Source organism: Bos indicus, chromosome 22 (genome assembly GCF_029378745.1).
Source record: "Bos indicus isolate NIAB-ARS_2022 breed Sahiwal x Tharparkar chromosome 22, NIAB-ARS_B.indTharparkar_mat_pri_1.0, whole genome shotgun sequence".
NCBI lineage: Eukaryota > Metazoa > Chordata > Mammalia > Artiodactyla > Bovidae > Bos > Bos indicus.
In genome coordinates this window covers 16,679,913-16,700,383 of record NC_091781.1, presented here as the reverse complement: position 1 = coordinate 16,700,383, position 20,471 = coordinate 16,679,913, and the positions used below count along the sequence as shown (strand labels likewise).

The 20,471-nt window shown below is 40.7% G+C and overlaps 2 protein-coding genes across 6 annotated transcripts in view; one reads left to right on the top strand and one right to left on the bottom strand.

The window, feature by feature from the left end:
• Positions 1-662: 662 nt before the first annotated feature.
• Positions 663-15,288, bottom strand: EMC3 (ER membrane protein complex subunit 3). The gene is made up of 8 exons (XM_070776226.1): positions 15,066-15,288; positions 10,581-10,638; positions 10,150-10,243; positions 8,633-8,737; positions 7,838-7,919; positions 5,770-5,849; positions 4,928-5,010; positions 663-1,304 (listed from the first exon to the last, which is right to left on the bottom strand). Exons 1-8 carry the CDS (start codon positions 15,218-15,220, stop codon positions 1,176-1,178), a joined length of 786 nt encoding a protein of 261 aa, XP_070632327.1. The 5' UTR covers positions 15,221-15,288; the 3' UTR covers positions 663-1,175.
• Positions 15,289-15,419: 131 nt separating this feature from the next.
• Positions 15,420-20,471, top strand: part of FANCD2 (FA complementation group D2) — a 51,055-nt gene continuing 46,003 nt past the window's right edge. For all 5 annotated transcript variants that reach the window (XR_011562961.1, XM_070776216.1, XM_070776214.1 and 2 more), the window contains exons 1-6: positions 15,420-15,664; positions 17,061-17,151; positions 18,783-18,923; positions 19,456-19,523; positions 19,691-19,794; positions 20,182-20,242. Coding sequence is in view for 4 of the 5 variants with exons in the window: in XM_070776216.1 (XP_070632317.1) it covers positions 17,088-17,151; positions 18,783-18,923; positions 19,456-19,523; positions 19,691-19,794; positions 20,182-20,242 (438 nt within the window). In the remaining variant the exon portion in view is untranslated. The remainder of the gene's footprint in view (positions 15,665-17,060; positions 17,152-18,782; positions 18,924-19,455; positions 19,524-19,690; positions 19,795-20,181; positions 20,243-20,471) is intronic.

Genomic DNA, 20,471 nt, shown 5'->3' with positions numbered 1-20,471 from the left:
AGAAGTCCCATCTTTTCCATTGTAGACTCTCCAGCACTGGTCCACAATACATACTCCTAACTGTTGGCAGAAGGCTGTGAGTGACCCACAGAGGTAATGTTTTTACAGCAAAGACAAGAAAACAGAGTAATTTGTAGAGTCAAGTTGTTTGTTCTTGATTACAACATTCAACGTGTAGATTACATTCACCTCTTGGTACCGAAAAGGCCCTCTGCCACCTTCCTGGGACAGTTAATCCAGAGAGAACTATTCCTGGGCAACCCTTACCTCTGTGTCCGCCAGCAATCACCCTCTCTCCCTTCTTACAACCATATGTAAGGTCTCTCTCATCCAGAATAACTTGGACATGGGGTCTTTTGTTCAGTGGAGTAGCCATGTATAGTACAGCTCTACTGATTTGACAATGGATTTAATATATTATGAATTCCAGATCAAGACCTCACATTATTTAACTGCTTAAGTCTTTGAGGATACCAAAGACATTTGAGAATCTGGCAGTGTTGCAGGGTCACCAATTTTTACTTGATAGTATTAAAACAGAGAGAAGGTTTGCTAAGTCTGTCCTGGCCCTGGGTTATTTACTCTGAAAAAGAGCTTGAGTAAGGTTTTGACACATTTGCTTTTCATATCATTTGCAGGCGCAAGATGAACAACACAGAGAGTTTCATTTTGTCTATCCATTGGTCTTAAATTTTCAACAATGAAAATGTATTATTTGTGAAAGGGAAGTTTACTAACAAAAAATTAAAGGTGAAATGCCAGGTGGATGGATTCCAAGAAAACAGGAGTTTACTGAGGTTTAAATGTCAGAATGCACATAATAATTAGGTTTAATTAACAATGCTTTTTCCATAGACTGAATTTTCGCTGTTTTTTAATATTATCACTAACTTGAGTGTCTCCCCTTTCTCTTACTTTTATTACTAGAGTCACCAGAAGGAACATTTAAAATATTAAAAAAATAGCTGTTTCTGGGCAAGTCACCCAGCATACACTCCTCATGTTTCCTCTGGGTTCAAACATGAAGGGGAGCCTGCCTCAGACAAGAACAATCCTTGCTGCACCCCCGCCAGCTCATGCACCCCCTTTTCATTCCAAGAGGCTCCAGCTCAAATGAAAGTTATAAGGTTAAGCGCGACTCCAAGTTCCAGACACAGCTAGCCCCTGCTTGGTCTTCAAAAAATAGAGGTCTGTAATTCCTTTTTGAACATGCCTTCGAAATGGAGGTCTTTGGCCATGAGCTCCTCTTCGACATCATCCAGCGCCCATTGGTGATCCGTCAGTTCCAGAGCTTCCCACTCTGTCTGCAAAGGAAGAGAAACATGGGGGCAGGGAGGGAAGGGCTGTTATAGGAGCAGTGCTGATGTGCTCAGGCCTGGAGCGGGATCGAGCTCTGCACATGTGACCCTCACTCAGTCCTAGGAGGGAGGTGCTGCGGTGCCCTCACCCACCCCCACCCCTAAGTTACAGACAGGAGACTAGGCTAAGAAAGAAACAATCTGTTCCGGTCCCTGGAACTGGCAACTAAGTACACTTCTCAAGTATTCTATTAATGTTGACTACTTTTGCCTTTAATTAGTAGGTCTTTAAAAAAATGCTCTACGAAACTTAATGTGCAATATAAATGTTAGCTCACAGCTATGGGTTTTAAAAAATAATAATTTGCACAATCCATCCCTTCAATGTGTGCAATTCAGTGGCTTTTAGTATTTTCATAAAGATGTGCAAGCATCATACTATGTAGTTCCAGAACACTTCTGTCATGGCAAACACACTCTACATCAAACAGCAGACACTCCCATTATCCCCTCCCCCAAGCCCTGGCAACAACTACTTCATTTTCTGAATCTTGTCATCTTTTCTGGATGCAGTATGTGGCCTTTTGTCACTGGTTTCTTTCATTTAACATTAAAAAAAAAATTATTTTGTTGAAGTATACTTGATCTACAATGTTGTCTTGGTTTCTGCCATACTGCAAAGTGATTCAGTTATACATATACATTTAGTTTTTTTTCATCCTTTTCCATTAAGATTTATAACAGGGTATTGGTTATAGTTCCTTTCTCTTAGCATGTTTTTACGGTCCCTCTCTGTTGTGGCATGATTCAGCTCTTCATTCTTTTTTTTCTTCTTCATTCTTTTTTATGGCTAATGTTCCACTGCATACATTCCATTGTCTAGACACTGCATTATCTGTTCATCAGATGATGGACATTTGGATTGTTTCTAGTTTTGACTATTATCAGTAGTTTTCTGAACATTCTTGTACTCAGTTTTTGTGGGAAAATATGTTTTCAGTTCTCTTGGGTGTTTAGCTGAGAGTAGAATTTCTGGGTCATATGGTTAAGTGTGTTTAAGTTTTTGAGGAAAGACTAAGAACCGCGTTCCAAAGCAGCTGGACAATCACCAGCACGTACGAGGGTTCCAATGTCTCTACATCCTTGTCAACACTCGTTATTGTCCATCTTTTTTATTATAACCATATAAGTGAGTGTGAAGTGGTATCTCACTGAAGTTTTGATTTGCAAAACCCGCGATGACTAATGATGTTGGGCATCTTTTCATGTGCTTAGCTTATTGGGTATTTGTGTGTCTTCTTTGAAGAAATGAATATTCATATCCTTTGCCAACTTTTTACTGGATCATGTTTGTATTGTTGAGTTCTAAGAGTTCTTTATTCTGAATCCTGGACCCTTACCAGATATATGATTTTCAGACACTTTCTCCAATTCTATGGGTTGGCTTTTCACTTTGTTAATGGTGTCTTTTGAAGCACAGAAGTTTTCATTTTGACAAAGTTCCACTTATCTATTTTTCCTTTTGTTGCTTATACTTTTGATGTCATATCTAAGAAATCATTGCCTAATCTAAGGTCACAAATATTTACACCTATGTTTTCTTTTATGAGCTTTCTAGTTTTAGCTCTTATATTTAGGTCTTTGACCCATTTAAAAACTTTTATTCAAAACATTTTTTATTGTGGTAAATATTAATATACATATGACACAAAATTTGCCATTTTTAACCACTGTTAAGTATACAATTTAGTGGCAGTTTTTAGGTTCACAATGTTGTGCAACCATCACCACTAACTTTTTCTAAATTTTTCATGCCCTGAAACAGAAACTCTGTACACAATAAACAGCAAAACTATTCTTTCCCTCAATGAACTGTTTTGGCACCTTTCTCAAAAATCATTTGATCTACATGTATGAGCTTCTATTTCTGAACTCTCAATTCTTTAAAAACAAAACAAAACTTTTTTTTATTTATTGGCTGCACTGCACAGCATATGGGATCTTAGTTCCCTGGTCACAGATCAAACCTGTGCCTCCTCCACTGGAAGCACACACAGTCTTAACCACTGGACCGTCAGGGAAGTCCCTGCTGAATGAAATATCGGTTCTGTTCCACTGATCTGCATGTCTGTCCACACAGTCTTGATTACTATAGCTCAGAAGTAGGTTTTCAAATCAGGAAGTCTTGAGTCTTCCAACTCTGTTCTTATCCAACATTGTTTCGCCTGTTCTGAAGCCCTTTCACTTCCGTATTATCTTCTGGATCAGACTGCTAATTCGTACAAGAAAAGCTGGTGGGATTTTGAGTCTGTAGATCAACAGATGCCATCTTGATAACAGTAAGTCAAGACAATATGTACATGGATATATTTGCATTTATTTAGGGCTTCTTTAGTTTCTTTCAGCAATATTTTACAGTTTTCATGGTACAAATCTTGCTGTTTTGTTAAATTTATTCTTATCCTTTTCGATACTATTATAAATGGAATGATTTTCTTAATTTCTATTTTTCAGATTCTTTATTACCAGTGTGTAGAACTGTGACTGATTCCTGTAAACCCTGCTGAATGTATTACATGTAATAGCTTTTTTGTGGATTCCTTTTAGGATATTCTATATAAAAGACCACATTACTTGCAAACAAAGACAATTTTACCTCTAAAACTTTTTTTTTTTTTTTTAATTTTGGCTGCACTGTGTCTTCACTGCGATCCATGGCCTCTCTAGTTGTAGCACGTGAGCTTGGCTGCCCTGTGGTATGTGGGATCCTAGTTCCCAAACCAGGGATCGAACCCAAGTCCCCTGCATTGGAAGGCAGATCCTTAACCACTGGACTGCCAGGGAAGTCCCTACTTCTTCCTTTCTAATCTAGATGCTTTTTCTTTCTTTTTCTCGCCTAACTGCCCTGGCTAGAACATCTAGAATAATGTTGAATAGAAGTGGTCATAGTGGACATCTTTTGTCTTGTTCTTACCCTTAGGGGCAAAGCTTCCAGAATAAGTATGCTAACTGTGTGTCCTTCATAAGTATCTTTCATCAAGATGAGCAAATTCCTCTCTATTTCTAGTTTTCATCATGAAAAATTTGTGAGATTTTGCTGTGTAAAATTATATTGGATTTTACAAATTCAAGAATCATTGTATGAAAGGCTCAAATAATTTAGATTTTATGGGGGGGCAAGCCACATGGCCTATGGGATCTTAGTTCCTCCACCGGGGATTGAACCTGGGTCCTCGGCAGTTAGAAGAGTGTGGAGTCCTAACCACTCGACTGCCAAGTATCCCAATTTGGATTTTACTGAATGAAATTTATATCAGGTCCAAAAAAGTTCAAAATATTCCAAATGTCTACCTCGTATCTCTGATTGGGGTGTTTTTATAACTTCATTTGCACTGTGGATTAAATTGGGTGAGCATTTAAAAACCACCAAAAGTACCAAGAATCTCTAACTTACTTATCAGATGATTCTGTCTCTGGAATAAGAGACATGTAAATGAAAATACATCTTTGCTAAACTTAAGATGATGGAACCATATATATAGCACACTCACTTAAGGGAATTCATCTTTAAAAGTAACTCTGGTAACACCTTTGAGCCTCAGTGAAGCTGGGAAGAGAAGTGAGTGTACCTTAAAAGCTTTGTTGGTGTCTGCGGGCATGGCCATGGCTGCGCCAGTCATCTGCTCCTGCATCATCCGTGATTGGTCAGCAGCTGCAGCATAAGACACACCCCAGTGAGTGCCAGGGCACAGCAGGCACCCAGGACCCTCAGGGAAGAATGGTTCTCACACAGCACTTACAGATGCTTGGCAGTGGGTTAGAGGACCATGGGACAGTTCACTGACTGGCCTTGTCACACACTTTGTGAAAGTCACTTTACCTCTTGCAAAAAATGGACGTGATAACAGCAGGAGAGAGAAGATTAACTAAAGGAAGCTCTAACCTTTATTTCAAATTTAAATAACACGAGCAATAGCTATGAGTTACTGAGCAACACCAACATGCCAGGTACTTCACTAAGTGCTCCATGTATCTACCTTATCTACTCCTCACAGCAAACCCAGAAGTCAGTTATTAAGGTCCCTATTTTACAGGTAGGCAAACAGAGCACTGGTGTGGTTAAGTAACTTGCCCAGGGTCCCAGCTATTTAAGTAAGAGAGCCAGGACTGGTACTGGTCTCTAGTCAATGGGCGAACTGATCAAACCAGCCTTCTCTCAGCTTCAGGCTTACATTGCTGGTGCTGGATCCCTCATAGGAGGGTATCAGACTCTGCATAACTAAATACTGTCCCTGTGATTAATGAGATCTTCAGTCTGACCTTGCGATGTTTAAGACTCTTTCAGAGTACCTCAGAAACTTAGGAATAAGTTTAGGGAATGAAGCACCATATTTCACTCTGTTCAATACAACTACATAATCACTCTGGCCCTGGTATGAATGACTCAGCTATTGAAGTAATTGCCTCTTACCATTATCTTGGCCCAAAATCAGAGAGTAGATGCTCCGAAGCCCAAAGACGTTGAGGAAATACCAGGATGCAGAACTCACCCTAGGAAGCAAAAGTGAAACAATGTAGGTAGCTATTTCAGAATACACTAGTTCACACACTTCTCCCACCCGAAGTTGTTCAGAGTATGTAAAGGAATCTCCTGGGGTCAGCCAATAGTCATCCAGAGCACAACCAAAGAAGAAATACATGTTATGAAGGCCATGTTACAAATATTAATAGTTATAGCTCTCTGCAGGCGAATAGCTGAGCCTTGTGGACAGACTTGGGTCAAACCTCGATTCTTCCACTCACTTCAGAGAGTTGCCATGAGGGTAAAATGAGTTAATATATGGAGGTTAACGGCTCCTTCTTTGGCATTCAGTAGCAGGAACTGAACTCACACCTGGTGGGCTTCATTTTATCAGGGTATACAAGTTTTGTTTAATTATCCTGCCTACATAGTGGGTTTTCAAACCATTTATTATTTGTAATCATGACAACACACACTTGTTATTGATGTATGTATATAATACACGCAAATAATACTGAAGTACGTAAGATAAATTGAAAGAGGCCGCCTGTCCTGAATCCCATTCTCTAAAGAAACCACAAGTGTTAACAGGCTTCATATTGAAGACTGTAGTGACTGGAAAAGCCATTTCAAGTTTTGAACTATATCCCAAAGCTCTCCTTAGGTTAGGTTTCCCACCTTGCCCCAGTGAAGTTAATATGCTTGCATATAATAAAAAACTAAAACGAGTGTCAGAAATGATACAGAGAGAAAGGACCCACGCTTCATTCCAATACTTGGGTCACACTTATCTGTACATAATCTTTCAGATTGGTAAGCTAGTTCATATGTGGTTCCAGGCTCCTTTGTCCACACGAGCATGTCAGAAACATACTTGTCCAGGTGCTGAGAAAAGATAAAACAGCTTTTCTCCACCCCATGAAGTTTGTGTTTGGCCCACAGGAGACTGGAAGGCCAAAGCTGAACAGTCATGCTACTTGTAGGAAGTATAGCTTTTCTCCTCTGGGGGAAGTGTGCACGGCCAAGACTCTCCCAGCGCCGGGTCTATCGTGTCCCTCCCAAACAAGCACAGACTGCTCCAATGGGGAGTCAGTCAAGATCAGTCAGGCAATGACCCCCAACGCCCATTCTCCTCCTCCTACTGTCTGGCTGTTTTATTTTATTCTAGTCTACTCAATTTTATTTTGGCTACGCTGGTCTTTGTTGTGGTGTGCAGGCTTCTCGAGTTATGGTGGGCTGGCCTAGTTGCCCTGCCGCAGGCGGGATCCTAGTTCCCTGACAAGGGACTGAACTCGTGACCCCTGCATCGGAAGGGGGACTCTTAACCACTGGACCACTACGGAAGTCCCTGTCTGGTTTCCATTAGATGCTAGTTTCTGGGAAGCCAGACAAAATAGTCTTGGAGAGACCACATGAAGAAGCACTACTGTGTTCCCGAGGCTGCAGCACTGTCCTAAGAGCTCTTCATATTTGGGGTTTTATTACTCTGATATAAAAAACAGAACAGTAAATAAGACACAAGTGCTGGATTTGGACAGACTTGTGGTCAAATCTCAATGGCTCCACTTCATAGGGTTGCTACGAGAATAAAATAATATATGGAATGTATCTAGCACAGTGACTGATACCAGTGAAAAGAATTAATGTTGTTTTTGGAAGTATTGTATTTTGAAACAAATAATACCAACATCCACTTCCATAAGCTCCAGGGCTTTATTGTTAAAAAGTCTGCTTTGGCCAGAGTTCCTGCCTTTAACTTTTTTTGGGGTGGACACATCTACTTTTTTGAGCTCCTAAGACCCAAGAAACTAGGGGAAAGAGCTTGATACATTCTCTCCTTTTGCAAGAAAACTCATGTAAAAGTTATCAAAATCTGTGGCATTCTGAGTGGAGTTTCAATGAGAAAAACTCCAAAAACCTATTCCAGTGAAGCAGGCAAACTGGAAATCCTGTTGTTTAATAGATCGCTGTTTTAGATTTTGGTTGGTGTTTTTACTCAATAGAAGAAAGTCCTTACCAGGAGGCATCTAATGTTAGTAGTTCAATTCCTTGCTGTAGCATAGGCTTAAAACGGAGGGTCAGTGGAAACGGGACCTTGGCTGCAGAAAAGAAAGAGAAAGTTCAGAATCACACCCAGCTTCCTCTGTAGAACGGTTTAGTAAGTGTGATACACATATTTCCCTGAGGAGGTGGGAACTCTGTACCATACAGTGCTTAGAAACTTATTTCCACAAAGAGCCGTATGCCACTTCTGAAGGATTAACACTCAAAAGTCACTCTATTCTAGTTCTTTGAACAACACCAGCTTCTCTAGTGCTTAAGAAGTAAGGGCTCAAACTGAGCTGTGCCCCAAAATCTGGAAAAGAAACCAGCACTAGTCTGTTAAACCCAAAGTGGAATATATACACACAAAGAACTATATTACTGAGACACCAAGTTCATTTAAATCAAAGCGGCTCACGAACAAATCGACAACTGACCCCAACACCTCAAAAATGAAGTCAAGACAGAAACAGGCTTCCCGTCCTCCTACTCACTGGGACACAAAACTAGTTTTGGATACAAATTAGTAAGCCACTCGTTCAAGTCCCTTAGTGAAAAAGCTCCATGTCATGAATGTATGAACGCTCTGGGATAAGAGCCATGAAATTAGAGCATAATCAATTTTTTGTTCAAGAACTGTTATCAGTTTCCACTCGAGAACACAGGACCCGGGACAGTAGTATGTCAGCAGCACCTGGATTTCTGAGTAGGGTCATGGGAAAGGATCACAGATGAAGTAAACCTGAAGTCTTCTGAGTCTGTAACTTACTTGTGACAAAGCCTGAAAACGTCATGTTGATCCATCCACCAATAAGAATCATAGGCAGGACATTGGTGACATTGCCTTTCATCATATCTGTGAGCATGGTGGGATCTAAGACAGAAAAACAAGCAACCAATAGCTGTTACCACAGTTGGTAGGGATTTATTCCTTGCTTTCTGTAACTTTTTACTTTACTTGACAAAATTAATACAAGTAATACAAGTTCATTGTAAAAAATTCAAACGACATAGAAACACAGGATGTGGACAGTTCCTCTGCCTACTGTCTAAACACTTTTAACTGTTGTCTATTCTTCTATCTTTATATGTCAATACAAACATACATATATACCTATACATGTATATACACAATGGTTTCTTTCTGTATATATATACATGAAGGGATACTATGCTTACTATTCTGCTTCTTAATTTAAAAACTTAACATACTGTGATATATTATGTTTCCATATTGGTGTAACATGGCTCATTATTTTTAATGTCTGCATAGGCGTCCACTGTGGTCACACTCATCACTTCTGGTTAGATCTATAGATTGTTTATTGGCAAAAAGAAAAATGTTGTGAACAACTTCCTTGTACATAAATCTGCAAATTTGTGTAAGTGCTTCTGTGAGAGAAACTCTTAGAAGAATTTCTGGGCCAAGGGATTTGACCATTTAAAACTGACTTTCAACAACAGTAAGAGGACTTCATTTTCCATGACCCTGACAGTAGCAGTTTTGGTCAGGCTTTTCAATCTTTTCGAATTTAATGGGTTAAGAAGGACACCGTGTTTTAATTTGCATTCCACTGATTTTAGTGATGTCAAGTATCTTTCCATATATTTTATTGGTCTTTTGTTTCTTGTAGGTTTGCTAAAAGACTTATTATTGAAATCAATTCCAGTACCTTCTGTCTGGGTTTATGATACTGGTTATCTAACCTAAAGAAATAGGTACTGAAATAAATGGATAAGTAAAACCAAATACTACATTATTTTTGTTTTACTTTAAAGCTGCTGTGTTCTTCACATGACTGGGATCAGAGGAAGTAAGAACTCTGTTAGAGGAAAAACTGTAGGGGGAGAGCAAGCAATCATGTCTGACAAAGAAATGAATCACCGAGGGAAGCATTTAGGCAGAATCTGGGAGTCATCTGCCAGCAGCAGGATTGCACTGGGTGGGACCTGGGACTGGAATGCTTTCCAGCTGTGCCCCTCAGAGCCCTGGGTCCTGAGGAACAGCAAAGGGGAGACACCTGGGGACAGGGGCCCTATTCCCCGTCCCCTTAGCCGAGAGGTCTTGCTTTTAATTCCACTTTATACAGTGGAGTTCCCAAGGTATAAGATTTATTTGAAAAAGAGAATCCCCCCTTTTGTAGATACCTGTATCCGATGATCCCTAAGTTCCCTCAGATTACTGTCTTATACTATTTAAATTTCAAATAAAAGGACATCCTCCCTGCTCATCCCACCATCATGTTAAAAATCTTCCTTAAAGATGAGAGAGGGGAATATACATACCAGTCACAGGAGAAGGCGGCACAACCTTCCTTTTAGTTTTTTTGAAAAATCCATCCTCTGGGTTGTTGAAGTAATATTTTCGTGTCAGGAAAGACTAGTAGAAAAAAGAACTTTTTAAGTCTTAAAACTGTGACATAGAACATTGTCAAATTATTCCCCCGAGGTTTAGTCAGAAGGCCCTTGGAATATGCTATTACACTCAGAGCTGGCAGCCTACTTGGCAGCCGTCCTGACACTTTAGCTGAGTCACATTTGAAAACAATTTCTCAAGAAGAGCAAGGTCACAATGACAGCAAACACCACTAGGCCACAGCTTAATTACTGACTTGCCTGCCTTCAGCTTTCCCCGAAGAGTCCCCTTATAAAACATTCAGCTATCTACTGTCCTCAACAGTGAATCGTGGAGCTTGTAATAAAAGATAAATGAGTACCTGTTTGGGAATGTATTTTCCATTTTCCCTGAGGACTCTGCTTCGAATTAGGACTTGACTGAAGGGAAAAAAAAACAAAACAAAAAAACAAAACCAAGACAATGAGATTTTTAAAAGTGAAACTCTAGAAGAAAATGAGAGAATAAAGTAGAAAACCTATTTAAACACAACAGAAGGCCTATTTGGCAATAGCTCTGTGTGGAAACTTTTCAAAATACAAGTCTCCTTAAAACCAACAGGACATACTTAACCCAACACTCAGCTTTCCACAAGAAGTTTTCAGGAGTGACTCTTTCTAAATAAAGATTTCTGAGGAAGGCACATTTGGGACATGACGCTTTTTCTTACTTTATAATGAGCTAAGAAGGAACTTTTCTCTGCGTAAAAAGAGTAGCAGTTGGATGCTACTCAAAAGACCTGGGGGCAGAAGGGAGGAAGGGCAAGGATAAAAGAAGGAAGTTTAAAAACAAAGCAAAACCAAAGAAATGATTACAGGGCTTGACAGGGTTGTTACCTGACAGACAAATACAAATTCTACTCAGGGTGCAGATGTTGGTAAGCTCTCAGTAGATACTTACTGAATTCATAAATGAAATTATCTGGTGATATTTGAACATAGTTGATTCTTACAGATAACAAAGTGTACCAAGCGGGCAGTGTTAGAACAAACATCAAACAGAAGAGATCAAAACGCTAATTTTTCTAGGTTGTTTTAATGAGGGGAGGAAAAAACCTCCTTAATGGAAATCCTTCTTAAAAAGTGAGACAAAACAAAATGCTATAGACACAAGCCTGAAGAGTTGAGAGGTGATATGTTCCATTCCCTGGGAGCTAGACTAAAGCTATTCATAATGTGGCCTATGTCGCAATGCTGGTCTGTGGTGAGGTAAGAACAGACACTGAGACTAAAGGTTTAGAAACTTTTATAGCAATCTGACATTGTCCAAACATCCAAATATGTGATCAAAAATTTTTTATCAAAGCACCAGCCTGTGACAGACCGAACATTCAAAAACCCAAACCGGTCCTTTACCCCAGACAGTTTAAGTAGCACTGGGTCTAGAATAATGAGTAAAAATTTAAGCTCTGGAGTTGGACAGATGGGTTCAAATATTGGCTCTGCCACTTGTTAAGTATGTGATTCTGGGTGAGTGCCTTAAATTTCCTACACCTCCATTCATATTGTACACAATAACAGGCTTATTCTCGTTGAACGAATACTTCTCGAGCTTCATGCCATGTTAGGTGACATGAACAACAGCGATCAAAAAGCAAGAATCTATCTTGGACTTCCCTGGAGGTCTGGTGGTTAAGAATCTGCTCTTCTACTGCAGGAGGCATGGGCTGGATCCCTACTCAGGGATCCTGCATGCTGCGGCCAAAAAAAAAAAAAAAAAAAAAGGCAAATATCTCAAGGAGGTTAAAGTCTAGCAGGGAAGAAAAACAATAGTCAAATAACCACAGGAATAAATGTCAAATCCATCTGTTACATACCAGGAAAGAGAGACGGATAATCTGAGTGTGTTAACAGGGGGATGTGACTGAGTCTAAGAAGTCAAGGTCTTGGAGAAAGCTTTCCTGAGGGGCTATGATTAAGCTGAAATCTTAAAGACGGGTAGAGACAACCTTGGCAAAGAGCTGGAGCATGGGCAAAAGCCCTGAGGCAGGAGTAAGCACTGTTGTCTCTGAGGACCAGGAAAACGCCATATGGGTGGAAGCAAGAGGACTACAGAAACATGGTGAGACAAGGCTTGAGAGCTTGGCAAGAGCTGGACTATGTAAGAGAGTCTCGGTGCTATTTTTTAAAAAAATTGTGGTAAAAAATATTAACATAAAATTTACCATCTTAACCACATTTAAGCACACAGTTCAGTAGTGTTAAGCATATTCACACTGTTGTGAAACAGATCTCCGGAACTTTTTCATCCTGCAAACCTGAAACTCTATTCCTATTGCACAATAACTTCCCTATTCCCCATCTCCCAGCCCCTAGTAACCGCCATTCTGCTTTGTGTTCCTGTGAATTTGACTATTTTAGATACTTCATGTAAGTAGAATCATACAGATATTACCTTTTTGTATCTGGTCTCTTTTGTTTAGCCTCATGTTCTTAAGGTTCATCTGTGTTGTAACCATGTGACATGATTCCTTTCTTTTTAAGGGTTCCACTGTATTGTAATCTTTATCTTAAAAGCAAAAGGTTGGGGAAAAGGAAACCCTTGTTGGTGGGACTGTAAATTGGCACAAATTTATGAAAAACAATATGGAGGTGCTTCAGAAAAATAAAAATAGAATCACATTATATATACATATATATAATATATGTATATATGTAACCCTGTGTTCATTGGAGTATTAGTCACAATAGCCCATATATAGAAACAACCCCAAGGACTTCCCTGGTGGTCCAGCGGTTAAGAATCTGCCTGCCAATGCAGGGGACATGGGTTCAATCCCTGGTCCAGGAAGATTCCACATGCCATGGGGAACTAAGCCCTTGCACCACAACTACCGAAACCCATGAGCTCTAGAGCCTAAGTGCTGCAATTCCTGAAGCCCGAATGCTCTGGAGCCTGTGCCCTGCAACAAGAAAAGCCACAGCAAGAAGCCCATGCATCACAACTAAATAGCAGCCCTTACTCTCTGCACACAGAGAAAGTCTGCACACAGCAAAGAACACCCAGCACAACCCCAAATAAACAATAATTTTAAAAAGTCCTGAAAGGATAAAGACAACATGATATATGGGTGGACACAAACACCGGAACATTAATTCAGCCACGAAAAAGAAGGAAATCCATTCACTTGCAACGACATGGACAAACCATGAATACACTATACAATGAGGCAGACCCAAAAGGACAAATACTGTGTGATTCCACTTACTGAAGTACCTAAAGTAGAATGGTGTGTCTCAGGAACTGGGAGAGACAGAAATGAGTTCAATAGGCTCAGAGTTTCTGCTGGGGTCAGGAAAATACTGTGGAAGTGTACAGTGGTGGCAGGTGCACAACAAGGTGGATGTACTTCACGGCACTGAACTGTATAGTTAAAAACAGTCCAAGTGGGGCTTCCCTGGCGTCTCAGTGGTAAAGAGCCTGCTGCCGACGCAGGAGACATGGGTTCAGTCCGGTTAGGGAAGATCCCACATGCTGCAGAGCAACTCAACCTGTGTGCCACGACTACTGGCCCACTTACAGCCCGTCTTCCGCAACGAGAGAGGCTAACGCAATGAGAGCCCTGCGGACCGCCAGCAGAGAGTAGCTCCTGTTCTCTGCAACTAGAGAAAAGCCTGTGCAATAATGAAGACCCAGCACAGCCCAAATAAATAAAATTAAACTTTAAAAAAAGAAAAAAAGAAAGTGGAAAGTTTTATATGTATTTTACCACAGTTTTTTAAAGAGCAAAAAGCAAATACTAAAGGATTTTAAGCTAATTCTTCACATATGTCATTTAAGGTGATTACCACTGTACTTAGCATACCCTGAGCACTAAAATAATAGTATTTCCTATCTTCCCTTTACATGTTTTATCACTTGGACTAAAACTCCCTGAGAGTAGGGTCTTGTCATATTTTGTACCCCCTAGCATACAGCACAGTGCAGGGCACATGGTAAGTCGTCAAAAAAACCTTGTTCACTATAGAGAATTCAGGACTTCCACAGGCTTAACAGAAATTCAGATAGATCTCTATTTATACTGCTGAGCAATTTTGCAGATGTGGGGTTGAGAATCATGTGAGGCATTTAAACCCTGAAATAAGGCCAACTTAAATTATCCTATAAATTTTAAATACTCAGTTTCTCTTAAGGTCTGCAAATTCTACAAGAATTTTTGAATTTTGCATTTTTTTCCCACTAGTATCTAAAAATAAGTCCCTGCTCAACTAAGCACAACAACAGGCAATAAAGCTAAAGTTTATCTTCTGCCGTCGTAATTTGCAAGTGAAAAACATTTTCTTAAAATGAAACTCTAGTTTTCCAAGTCAGTATTTTTCAAACTGGAGTTTCACATTCTTAAAGATCTATTTGTTTTTACTTTCCAAAAAGTCACCATTCTACAAGCTTGAGAGTCACTTTTTACATACGTTCTATTCCCAAATATGGTCTAATGTTTTTTCATTTATATATTTCTCCATTTTGGTTTAACACATTTTAGAAAAATTTTAGTAACCTCTGAGGCAGCAAAACCTTAATTATGAAACCAAATGTCCCATTTGTGATCATTCAGGCTTATGGAAACTTATACCGTATCTAGAGGAATGTTTTACAGACATCATCTAAAATTTAGTTCCCACTCCTGCTCTATGAGGCATGTCCTGTTATCATCCCCATTTCGCAGATGAACAAGTGAAACACAGGGGTAACTCAGCCAAGGAAACTCAGCTAGTGGGGGCCTGATTAAGCCGGGCAAACTGACATAACCCCTGTGCTTTCTTGCCCAAGGTCACGAGAGTGAGATTGTCGGAGAGGGGAGGGCGCTGACCTGTCGGAGACTTGTTCCTGGGTGAGCTTCTTGTCGCTCTGCAGCAGGATGGACACGTAGTGGCGGATCATGCCCACGAAGAAGGTGATGATAACGATGGGCAGGACCACCCAGAGACGGATGTTGGAGTCAAGCAACAGCTCCGGCCCCGCCATCTTCACAGAGTGGGCTCCCGGCCGAGTGTAACCGGGTTTCTTTTCGTCGGGGCACCGGGTCCTAGTTGAGGCCGCCTCTGGGCCTTCTCACCGTCCTCAGCCAGGCGAGACCCGGACCCTACGGCGGCGTTGTCCCTTGAGTCCTGCCCCAAACCGGGCCGCCGGGCCGCCCACTTCCGGCGCGGACGTTTTACGTCATGGCGAGGGCGCGCTGAAGTGGCGTCAATGTGGCGTCAGTGTGGCGTCCTACCGGCGGGAAAGTTGAAGAGGCGGGCCGGCGACGCCTTCTCCGCCGGTGACTGGAGCAGCGGTCGTCGTCTCTCGAGGCCTCGTGAACTTACGGCCTGGTTTCTCGGTCCCAACAGAGCCTGGCCTTTCCCTCTGAGCCTCCGTGCCCTCAACCTCAGCTTCTTCAGCTATCTAGTCGCGGGATAATACCTCCAGGTACCTTCCTGCGTCGTTAAAAAGACGAAACGAGGAGAGACTTGACCCCCATCCCCGCCCCCCGCCCCTCCCCGGAGGACCTAGTCCAGACAGCCCTCCGGGTTTCCCCGGGTTTGAGGCTGCTGGACTGGTTAGCAGGTGTTAAGGGCGTGTTCCCTGAAGTCCAGAGGCCATGACTTGCCTTAGTTTTTCCTTCTGTAGAATGGTTGAGAATGCTTATAAATGTAAACGAGGCAAAGTATATAAAAAAAATGCTTAGCATGACGCTTGGTAAGTAGTAAATGGTAAGTATTGTTGGAAGCCACTATTATGGGTGGTAGTTAAGAAGCAGGTAGATCCTGGAGCCGGACTGCTAAATTGGAATCTCAGCTCTGCCACTGAATCTGAGAATAATGGGGGGTGGGTGGGTGGGTGCGTGTGCGTGTGCGTGTTCGTGTGTGTAGGCGCTCTTGTGCGCCCGTACGCTCAGTGCGTCAGTCATGCCCCAGTCTGCAACTGCGTAGACTGTGGCCCGCCGGGCTCCTCTGTTCATGGAATTTTCCAGGCAGAAATACTGGAGTGGATTGCCATTTCCTACTGCAGGGGATCTTCCCGATCCAGGGATTGAACTCAGGTGTCTTTAGAGTAATGGTACCTACCTCAAAAAGTTTTGTGAGAAATAAAGGAAGTATTAGATATAAAAGACTTAGTAGTTTTTGTTAGATATTAATATTTACCTTCCTGCCAGCTATTCTCATTTAGCGAATATTCTCAGAAATTTTTTTCTTTAATTCTAGGTACCATGCTGGGCCCTAGGGATACCTGAGATAAACAACACTGGATTCCTGCTCTCAAGGAGCCCCTCAGTCTAGTGTGTTCTAAGGTTTCTTACATATACTCTGGAGCAGGAAAGCTGGAGGAGTAATCTCCTTTCGGGATAGGAGTCCAGTTTTCAAGGAAGAAGACATTTGATTGAGACTTTAAGGAGATGGAGTAATTTCCAGGCAGATAACAGCATTTCAGTTGGAGCAGGAATCATTTTTGGTTCACAAATGTAACCCCAACACCTAGCCCAGTCCTCAACATTGGAGTTTTGGATTAATGAGTTAAAGGAATAGTAGATTGGGGCTAAATGGTGAAGGATCTTCAATGTCAGAGAACTATGGGTTTTATTCTTCAGCAAGAGAAAAGTGATCTGGCTAAAGAGGCAACTAGGTAAACAAGTCGTGAAAGTAAGCAAGTATTGACCAGAAAGAGGAGTTGAAATTTTCTCAAGATCTGGCTTTAAATAGCATTTTGTGAAGTCTTTGGTTTTGGATAGAGCATTAATTGTTTTCTTTGAGCTAATATTTTTAACTTCTCAGAATTTATCTAGCTTCTACAGAGTAACTTATGTTCTCTGATTTGTTCTGCAAAGTAATTTAACTGAAGAAGACTGGTCAGAATGATTTCCAAAAGAAAACTATCAGTGTCAGAGAATAAAGAGAGCCTGACAGAAGATGCCTCTGGTAAGTGTCTAATCATTTGTTGCTTTATTTTTTGTAGCAAATGTGTGAGGCACTAAAAGGGGTATAAAGTTCCTCCTTTCAAGTGTTGGGAGTCATCAAGTCTTAATAGATAGGACACACACAGTCCAGTGTCAAGAGATTTGGAATTTCTACCTCTAATTGCATGTATGACTTTGGGCATGCCTATAGTCTGTGAGCTTCAGTCTCCACATAAGTGGAATCTACAGACGTAAGAACTTATCTATCGTACGTCCTTCAGGTGCTGGGACACAAAGATAACTACATAGTCCGTGCTTAGTCGTCAGTTGTGTCCAACTGTTTGCAGCCCCATGGACTGCAACCCACCAGGCTCCTCTGTCCTTGGGGATTCTCCAGGCAAGAATACTGGAATGAGTTGTCATGCCCTCCAAGGGGGTCTTCCCAACTCAAGGATTGAACCCAGGTCTCCCGCATTGCAGGCGGATTCTGTACCAACTGAGCCACCAGGGAAGCCCCAAACAATTGTTGTGTTAGTCACTCAGTCGTGTCCGATTCATCGGGACCCTCATGGACTGTAGCCCACCAGGCTCCTCTGTCTATGGAGTTCTCCAGGCAAGAATACTGGAGTGTGTAGCCATTCCGTTCTCCAGGGGATCTTCCTGACCCAGGGATTAAACCTGGGTCTCCTGTGTTGCAGGCAGCTTCTTTACCATCTGAGCCACCAGGGAAGCCCCTAACCCTTTAAAAATCTTATGGTCATCTTTCCTCCCTTAAAAAAATTTATGATCTCAATAAATGCTGTGATGGTGATACAGAAAGGAATAGCATCATATCAAAGCAAACACGCCAGAGGCAAAGAAAGAGGACAGACTCTGTCTATAATGAGAATGCAACTGACAGAAGCCCTAAGTATTCCTATGAGAAGTGGTTGATAGTCTTTTGTTTATTATATTCATCTACTCTATTAAGGCAATTCTAACATTGCTTCATTAAGGGAGAAGAGTAGATAATCATACTGAACCTCAGGTACCTTTTTGTTTATGTTTGCTTATTTTTTTTTAATTACTTCTCATGGATTGAAAGCCTTGGGGTGAAATCAGTCTGGACTTTGTACTCAAAGATAAGACGTAGGCGAATCTGTCACATTCTTCCACCTCTGCATCCTTATCATTGGTTCTCAAGCTTCGGTGGGAGTAAGGATCATTACCTGCAGAATATGAATTATTAAAAATTTAGATTCCCAGGCTCTAGCCTTGAAATTTTGATTTTGTACGTCTGGGATGTGACCTAAGAATATGCTTCCAATAAGCTTCTCAGTGATTCTATGCAGTGGTTTGTAGAGTACATGAGAGACCCTGGCTGCTTTAGAATTTGGGTGGAAACCATTTCTATGGTTATTCTTGTTAGAGGTGGCATATTTTGAATTCTTCAAAAGAAAACTTAATAGGTGAAAATAATTCTGTTTGTTAATTGTTTTGTTTGTCTGCAAGCCATTATTGCTGACCCTTGTTAGAGATAAAATTTCACTGCAGCATCAGTTCCAGTATAGTCTCTCAGGGACCCATCAACTATCCTAGGTATTGTTCTAGGGTTTACATTTTAAGCTTTGCTCTACTCTTTGTCGAATTCTTGACATTTTTTTCAATTTTCAGAAGCCAGGAAGCAACCACTTTCCAAAAAGACAAAGAAATCTCATGTTCACAATGAAGTTGAAGAAAATGACAATGTCTTTGTAAAGTTTCTTAAGGCATCAGGAATTACTCTTAAAACCGGAGAGAGTCAGAACCAACTAGGTAATGTTTTAATGAAAATCTTTTATCTGGGTATAGTGAAAGGGCTCAGAACTGAATAATGGATTTTCTAGAGAGGCAGTGAAGATTAGAAATGGGAGCACCATCTGTCTGGAGACAAGGATGAAACTGAAATTATATTTTAGTTAATGACTGTTAAGTAAAGTATGTCTAATTCTTTTTTTTTTTTTTTAAGAATGTTATATATAGTATTACTTTGTTTTCTTGTGAAAAAATAAATACCCAGAGAGTATTTATCTGGGTCAGAATTAATTTCAGAGGAAAGTTTATAAATAAAGCCATATAAGGCCCTACTTTAGGAGCATAGATTATCCCATTCAGTTAAGGGTATGGCATCTTTTTAAAATACTTAGTAGCTATCCTTTACTAATGCTAATTCTCTTCTGCTGTGAGTTTATTAGGTTGGGAATACCTTTATTGGTTTCATCAGACAGGAACCTAGGTCTTAGGAAAGGGAGACAATAGTCAGGAGAGTTCAAGACACTGGGGACCAACTCGTCTTCTTTTCTTATAGCTGTGGATCAAATCGTTTTCCAAAAGAAACTCTTTCAGACTCTGAGGAAACATCCTTCTTATCCCACAGTATGTATTTTCTCCCTAGTGCTGTTTTTTTTTTTTGCCAGCAGTACTCTTCAGTTGGGAATTTAAAGTCACTGGCATAAAGTTGAATGTGCTACAATGATTTTATTTAACCCACAGCAAATGTTAAACTAAAATTTTTACTCTTGTTTTCTTTGAATGTTACCAAGATAATAGAAGAGTTCGTTAGTGGCCTGGAGTCTTACATTGAGGACCAGGACAGTTTCAGGAACTGCCTTTTGTCTTGTGAACGTGTGCAGGATGAGGAAACCAGGTGTGGAGATGAGTCGTCGAGTCTTGCTGAAATTTTACACCAGTTGGATTGGGGGGTGTGGGGAGGTTGGATAGAATGCAGGTTTTTTTTTAATTTGGTTTTGATTTATAGCTCTCTTTTTCTCAGAGTTTTAGCCTAACCTTTAAATTATTAAGTTCAGGATACTAAGAATCCAGAATGTTTTTTAAAATGTATCTCACCTCTGTTGGTGAAAATTTCAACTCTTTACCTCTCTGTGACTAAGAACTGTCTTCTCATGTGCTGTACTTCTTCTCCAACAGGATAGTTTCTCCTAAAAAATTACGTATTTAACCAATTTTATGGACAAAGGATAATAAAAACTGTAACACAAAACAGAAAACAAATTTCTCTCTTTTTTTTTAACAGCACGGGCACATCTTACTGTAAGAGCCTCATTAAATTGCTTCTGGGGATTGACACATTACAGGTGAGGCTGTGCCACTTTTTGTGTGAACATCTCATGGATGTGATTTGTGGTGTATGCCCAAGTATAAATGGCTGGAGCACGGGGTAGAGCAGGGGTAATAGAAGCATTTGAGTTTGTAGCAGTTTCCCACAGCCCTGTTGCTGAGATGAATCTGGAGAGCAATATCTGTGGTTTGGACTGAGCTGATTTGCCTATTGTATCCTGAAGTCTCGTTTGTCCGGTCAGCCTC

Coding starts and splice junctions, on each gene's coding strand:
- EMC3 (XM_070776226.1), bottom strand. CDS start 15,220: ATGGCGGGGCCGGAGCTGTTGCTTGACTCCAACATCCGTCTCTGGGTG. Junction 10,244..10,580: donor GAAAATACATTCCCAAACAG/GTACTCATTTAT, acceptor TTTTTCTACTAG/TCTTTCCTGACACGAAAATA. Junction 8,738..10,149: donor GCCGCCTTCTCCTGTGACTG/GTATGTATATTC, acceptor TTTCTGTCTTAG/ATCCCACCATGCTCACAGAT.